The sequence below is a fragment of the Lytechinus variegatus genome, chromosome 4, assembly GCF_018143015.1.
Source record: "Lytechinus variegatus isolate NC3 chromosome 4, Lvar_3.0, whole genome shotgun sequence".
NCBI classification, from domain to species: domain Eukaryota; kingdom Metazoa; phylum Echinodermata; class Echinoidea; order Temnopleuroida; family Toxopneustidae; genus Lytechinus; species Lytechinus variegatus.
The window spans coordinates 11554131-11561518 of NC_054743.1; the positions used below are offsets into that span (position 1 = coordinate 11554131).

At 36.4% G+C, this 7388-nt stretch overlaps 1 protein-coding gene across 1 annotated transcript in view; it reads right to left on the reverse strand.

Annotated features, from left to right (window-relative positions):
• Positions 1-6854, reverse strand: part of LOC121413387 (hairy/enhancer-of-split related with YRPW motif protein 2-like) — a 32112-nt gene extending 25258 nt beyond the window's left edge. Inside the window, exon 1 of the mRNA XM_041606183.1 lies at positions 6048-6854. Within this exon, the coding sequence (XP_041462117.1) occupies positions 6048-6088 (41 nt within the window). The 5' untranslated portion in view covers positions 6089-6854. The remainder of the gene's footprint in view (positions 1-6047) is intronic.
• Between the last annotated feature and the right edge of the window lie 534 nt (positions 6855-7388).

Below are 7388 nucleotides of genomic sequence, written 5' to 3' on the forward strand. Positions count from 1 at the left end.
CATGCCAGTTGCACGTTCTGTAGGTTGAGTATGGTTTATACCATAATGGTTTCAAGCAGGTGTGTAGTTCTCTTTTTATTAAAAAAAATAAAACAAAAAGAGAAAGTGATAGATATTGGTGTTATCATGGCAACGCGACAATTTACCCCCTCCTCCTTCCATCTCAATCCTGTCAATGCATGGTGAGACAGTGAGAGCATTTTCTTTTTAATGTTTTACAACATCTCAGCAACAAATAGGAATAATGCCTCAGACCTTCAGGCATTCTTTGACTCACGATAACGGTAAACAAATGCAAAAATTAACCTCGAATTTTAATTCGTCATGAGGACGATTTAGGCGATCTGTCAATGATTTTATGATCACGAAGACAATCAGCATGTTTATTGAGATCAATATCTGAAGCGACTGAACCACTGTGCTTTCATATAGCTACGATAGAATTCTGAGGGTCCTTTGCTGAAGTAAATAATATTCATATCATTATCAGCTCTTACCTTGCTGAATGTGATACTAATAAACCACTTGGCTGGCAAAAAAGTAAAATAAAACAATAAATAAAAAGAAACAAAACAAAACAGCGATTTATGATTTAACTTACACTTAGAACTCCTATGTAATTAGATCCATCTTAATGAAAATATCTGTGTAATTTAATCTATTATATACTGAATGATTTTTTTTAATCATGTACTCTTTGTAAGATATCTTTGTACGTTCTTATATTTTGTAAACATGTTAAACCATTACTATACTATCTCCATGACTATACTAACAGCCTGCAAATAGTACATACAACATTTCTATTGACAACCAATAACCATCAGCGCTATAAACCCCGCTCGTGACCCCGTATGGAATTTGATTATTACACCACTTGCGATATGTAATTACAAGAGGAAGAACCAAATTAATTTACTGAAATAACCGGACATCGTGCCATGAATAATCCGACTCTAGACACTGAATATAGTCTAACAGGTTACACACTATATGGTTCCCTATACATTTCCCCTGAACGCCTTTCATATACACTATTTTTTCAATATTGCTTCCCTTCTCAATTGATTCTAGAACTTTGTTACCTCTCATTTATCACAATGCATATTATTAAATTTATCAATATCAACAACAATATCAAGTTCGACTGAATTATGCCAAATGGTGCTAAAGATAGGGATGATGTCACAACACAAGTTGATTTTAAAAGTTGTGAAAAGGGAGGAAAGAAGAAGGAAGGTCTAAATCGTATAAGCTCCATTATATCCATAATAAAAAAAATGATGTCATATTTAGGTTGTCAACCCCCAATAAAAATATCATGGAACCGCCCCTTGCTACAGGCAGCGTGGTAGAAAAGATTCTTTAACTACATGTAGAAAAGGTTCTTTAACTTCATGTAGAAAAGGTTCTTTAACTTCATTTCTATGCATACTGAATCGAATCAAGGAAATTCAACCCGTAATCCTACGTCATAACAAAAAATATACTTTTTGAACTCTTACTGTATCTCGTTACAATTTCTGTAATCACGTAACCATCTGAAAAGCATGACAGAATAATTCTACTCGTGATACTGTTCACATTAATGACACGATGAAGTAGCGACCCTGGTGATCAATCGCCTATAATAGGGTAACCGATCACTGTTGTCATGGCAACAACCGTAAGAAGGAGTGAGAATACGATAGGGAAGTGGTCATACCAGACGATCAGACCTATCTCAATAAACACTCCAGCATCTGTATTCATTTGTTGACGTTATTTACCTCTAATCGTACTTGATGTTCGTCATACACACTGTATACAGCAAAAACTGTGGTGTTAATCGGTGTACATAGAGGACCACACCAGTTATTTTACACCGGTGTTAAATTGGTGGTGCTAGTTTTACACCTATAGGTGTTATTACAAGACATATGGTTGTTACATTTACACTCTTTGGTGTTATGTTCAATCTCTAGGGTGTACTTTTAACACCTCAGGGTGTGGTCCTCTATTAACACCAATTGGTGTCAGTTTTAACACCACAGTTTTTACAGTGTACTAATCAGAGGATGAGCGTGGGATACACGTTCACACTCCATGATAATCATGTAGATGTAAGGGTTGGTCCGTGGGAGAAACGTAAGGGTAGGTGACGTAATCAAAGAATATTTACATTTCTTATTTTACCTTCCTGCTCACCATACAAAAATCAACTCTAACTCCCATACTCTTAACAAAATCAAGCGGCAAAATCAACGCACTAAATCGAAATGAGTGACAAACAGTGGCAAGTATAACATAAAACTAGTAATTATTCCTTTATGGTATAGGTGTAGTGAGTTTATAATTTAACTCATTCTTTCAATTACAACTTCGGGTTATTTTAAGCCGAATATCGTCAAAGAAAATCAACTCCATTGTCAAATCAAGGGTCTCCTTGGTCAAATGCATCGTAGTAAAGTGTAATCAGTTCATACATGAACGAGGTTGTGTGTTTGGTCACGCATTTGGCAATACCCGACCCCCCCCCCCCTTCGGATGAAAGCGAAGCACACCTGAGGGCTCAGCGACGCGTACATGTAGAAATCTAACCTATCAAGACGAAATTAATCGCGATCACAATCATCAATATTTCATTAAATGAAATGAATTGATGCAAATTATATGATTTTTAGATTGATGTCTACTCACATCTCGTTGGGGATTCATAATGGTGCCACATTTAGGAAGGGCGGGAATACTACTACTACTAATAATCCGCTTTTTTATATAACAAGGGGTTGGGGTATAGCACTTCACGCTACAAGGCATATCGCATTGTTGACAAACATTCGAATTATCCTGATTTAGGAAACTTGTTATATCTACCAGCCCTGTTGCCTGTAGAGCAGAATGTGACGCCATCCATTTTTAAAATAGTTTTTTAAATTAATTCTTATTATTATCATTTTTTTAATAAACTCCTATTCAAGACATCTTGCGGCATCATGAATTCAAGTTTGAAACTTTCTCATCCCGTTCTACCTCCATACTTACTGAGTATATGAAGATCCTTGTTTGAAATAAGATACAATAATAGAGTAAGTGTGCGTGGGAATGAGATGTACACATGCATAGCAGGATGCGGGTACTCAGCAATCAAAACACGATTTATTGCGGGTATAGGATTATAAAATATAATTACCCACTGATTTTATAACCAGCAACATCATGTTTAATTGTTATAGCAGCAGGAGTTGAATGTGATTTATTAGTGTTGGGGGAAACCGTGGGATCCCCCTCACGAAACCCAACTCAATCCACATTAGTTTGTATCTCTCAAAGCAAATATACGCAAAGAAACAAGGATGATAACTATCATGGAGGTAAAAATCAGTGTGCGCATTTATTTGATCCACTCATTTATAAAATCGAACCACAAGCGAAAACCACCAAAGAAAGCATTGTTAAACACGAGCATTGATCGTCAGGCAATGCGAAAGAATCCTCAAGGGAATTAACAACATAATTGCGCCTATATAATTATGTTATTAATTAAAATAATGATCGTAGGAACGTGCGTGGTTTCATGTGTGGCAAGAATTCATCGCAGAAGAAGAAGCTGCCATTCAGCAACAAGACGAACACATGGTAGGATTAAAGTGATTGTTTAACATTGGTTTGACTTTAAAAAAATCTGAGCTAGAAGGTCACACTTGTCACCTGTGTCTAGGATATGTTACAAAAATGAAGCCCAGAAAAAATTGCGTTCGAAAATAATTATTTAGTGCTTCAAAAATTGAAATATAAAGTGACCGGAAACACCATCTTAATTTCATCCCATACACTTATGTGTACTATTAAGGCGTCTATAAGACGCCTATTTACAAAATCGGGGTTAGCCTTGTAGTTTTAGCTTTTCATTCTCAATAATGGTTGTTTTCAGGGTTTATTAGTTCTAATACATGCACTGGTACACATGTTTCATCTTGGTTTGAGAATTTTTTAAATCGGCTGCTCATAAAGTTAAACAATACCTTTAAGCTAAACAATGTAGATATAATGGGAGTAAGATGATCATTTTGATTGGTTTATTTTCATTTGGTCCAATGCTAATTCTTCCAATTCCATACACGTCTACTATCATTTGGTCTACCATTAGTTCGTCCAATATCTACATGGTCCATTTTGTCTTCTCACCATTTCGTCTAATATTCCAGTTGGTCCGATAGCCATTTAGTCCATATACCATTTGGTCTAATTAGACTAGAGTCCAATAGTTGGGCAAAATGATGAATAATAAAACGAATATTAGACCAACTGGTTATGAGACAAAATGCTCATAGACGAAGTGGTGATTAGACGAAGTGATGATTGGACCAAATGGTTATTGAACCAAATGGTTGTTAGACAAAATGTTGATGGACGGCATGGCGTTTAGACTAAATATGAAAGTAGACCATGTGGTGAGTGGACGAGTTGGCAGTACCGGTAGACGAATTGGCAATTTACCCTTTGTTTGCATCTTTTGTTTGAAAAGTTAGGGAAGAAAAAACGGAAGAAGTCTGGACATTGCACGCAAAGGGAAGTTACTGGTGGGACTTGACCCGGTTGGTGGTTTCAGACGGCTTGTTCCTCTGGATCGGAACCATTCTCTCTTTGTCTTTCCCCAATGGGTTTGGTATAAAATTTAATGATTACATGAGGAGACGATACGATATGATATTGTAGAGAAAGAAACAGACCATTGAACTTTTTTTTTTTGGGGGGGGGGGGGGGTAAGAGGCTATTCTGCACGATACATGGGCGATGCAAGTAAATGAAAACAATTGTTATCACTGGCATGTCGATTTGAATGATTATATGAAGGTATTTTCACATTGGCACATAATGAAAAAAGAACATTTCTGATCATGACCATTGTCCAAATGACATGATAACCCTTATTTCACAAGAAATTCACGTGAAGGTTTTGCTTCCCAGCTATTCTGTCGCGCTTGCCTTTCATCTTGAAAATGGAAATTTACCTTTTAATTCAGTCTTCTCTGGACCCATATCATGTTAATAAAGAGTGAGTGCGTGGCTATGAGATTATAGGGCAGGGAGAAGCGCGGGAGATGCATGGAAATGGAATGAAAAAAGACCAAGATATATTCATAGTAACGAAGTTAATCAACCTAAAACGTTCTGAAGGACAAAAGATTGAAGGGTTTTGCAAACACACACACCATGACTTTGAAGAGTAATATTCCTATAAACGCAGGTGGTTTTCTAATGCACATTGACAATAACTCTTTGTCAGTTTCTGCAGAACCTTACTGCGATTCAAATGCTAATTTCAGCATCACCGAAGCGCAAAGTACTACTAATGATAAATTGATCTATAGTAGCGAATATTTTCATCCATCTGTCTTTCCTTCATTCTTTCTTTCTTTCATTCATTCATTCATTCATTCATTCATTAATTAATTAATTCGTTCATTATTTCTTTCTTTTTTTTTGTCGTTCTTTCTTTCATTCATTCATTCATTTATTTATTCATTCATTCATTCAATAATTTCTTTCAGTCAGTCATTCATTCTTCAATCAGTTATTCATCCACCCATCAAGAGTGGAAAACATTAATTCAATTCAATTAAAATCAAAATCCATTCATTTATTAATTGATTAAATAAATAATTCAGTCATTGGTTAATCATGTTAATTCATCCATAGTTTATCCATTCATTTACAAAATCAGTCATTCACATACTCATCAATATTTTGACTGCCTACTCTTCTTATTTCAGAATGGTCGCCATTTCGATACCTATATATTAAAAGTCAGATACATATAGGTCTAAAAAAAACAATGATTACTCTCTTGAAACATGTACTAGAAGTGAACAAACTGATAATAAACGAACAAACTCATGAGTTTACTGCGACAATGATCACATGTCTCTTGGGGAATAAACATTATACTCTACGAGATATATGCCTACACATGACAGTCATTAGTATGTCACACATTGACATTGATGATTGAGTAAAATGACAAAAGTTAATTATCTATAGAGTAAAACTGATTGCATTCTTACCTGAGTCTCCTGCTACTCAGATGTCTTTCGTAGGTTGCCATGGTAATCTGACAATCCACAAATTTACTGTTAACCACTTTTGGTAAAACGATCAATGAACGATAATTGATGATCTGTTAAAGTGACGAACAAAACTTCAAGAAACCTGAAAAATCCAGAGTGCAGTCGAAAAGTATTTCAAGTTAAATCGTAAGACTCATCTGTCAGGCTTCTTTAAAATGTTGCTCCCTTCATCTAGATATGATTTATTGGTCAATCAAAACATTAAGTTCGGAAAATGAACTGATTTCCTAATGATGATCTTCTATGTATCTCGTAGTCGTAGCTATGAAATAATCCACAAATTCCTGAGATGACCAGATGGATGTATATCCATACAACCTGCTTGCGCTCTCGTGACATGCAACATACAACCCACAAAGACCTCTCCAATCCACAAAGACCTAAGATCGTGGTGTGGTTTGCTCACTCGTCTGAATAAAAACGCAAGTCGGCTCTCCAAGCGGAAATTATTCGCTGTGTGCTTCTGCTGGCTGTGAGCTTCGCCTTCTGATCAAGAACGAGTTGAGTTCCACCGCTTAGCCACCCCCTCTTCAAATCCCCCCTTTGTGTGACGGCGTGTGCCTACGCGCTTGGCAGAATAATCAAAAGAGCCACCTTTTTGTCGTTTTTCTTTCTTTATCCTCTCTCGGAGCCTTTCAATATTTTCTCTTCTCCCGTGCATCTACTGCTTGCCAAGTGTGAGCGGCTGGCTGGGCTCGCTGAGTTCTCTTTTTTCCTCTCTCTCTCTCCTCTGTCGCTTTTAAACTCCCAGGAGATCGATACTAGTTATCATGGCTGACGCTGTAAAGCACACAATGATACACTAGTCTGTATTTACAAACTATGTAATAGCTTCTTGAAAGTTTAGGCAGAGAGAGAGAGGGGGAGGGGGGTATATTGGGACTGGGGCGTTTCTAGAGGTCGGGATAAGAACAATTAATGAAAAGAAGTATTCTAATAGCTAAATCTAATTACCTCACAGTGGCAGTAAAATATTTTTGTATGAACATGCTGATTCAGTATTCCTTGTTTCTTTTTCCTTTCTTTCTTTCTTTCTTTCTTTTTCTTTCTTTCTTTTCTTTAAGCCTCCGGGAGCCCATGATTAAAGTACACTACAATACAACACACTTAGGCCCCAAATGATTTCAGCATAGTCTTGATGAATACGCCTTTTTAACCATTGAAAAATCAAAGACTAATAAAAGAACAGGAATGACTGCAACATGTCAATATTTTAAATTCTTGGTGGTTAAATGGTTTCATGGTAAGAGAGGAAAGAAAACTACAATATAAGGGAGA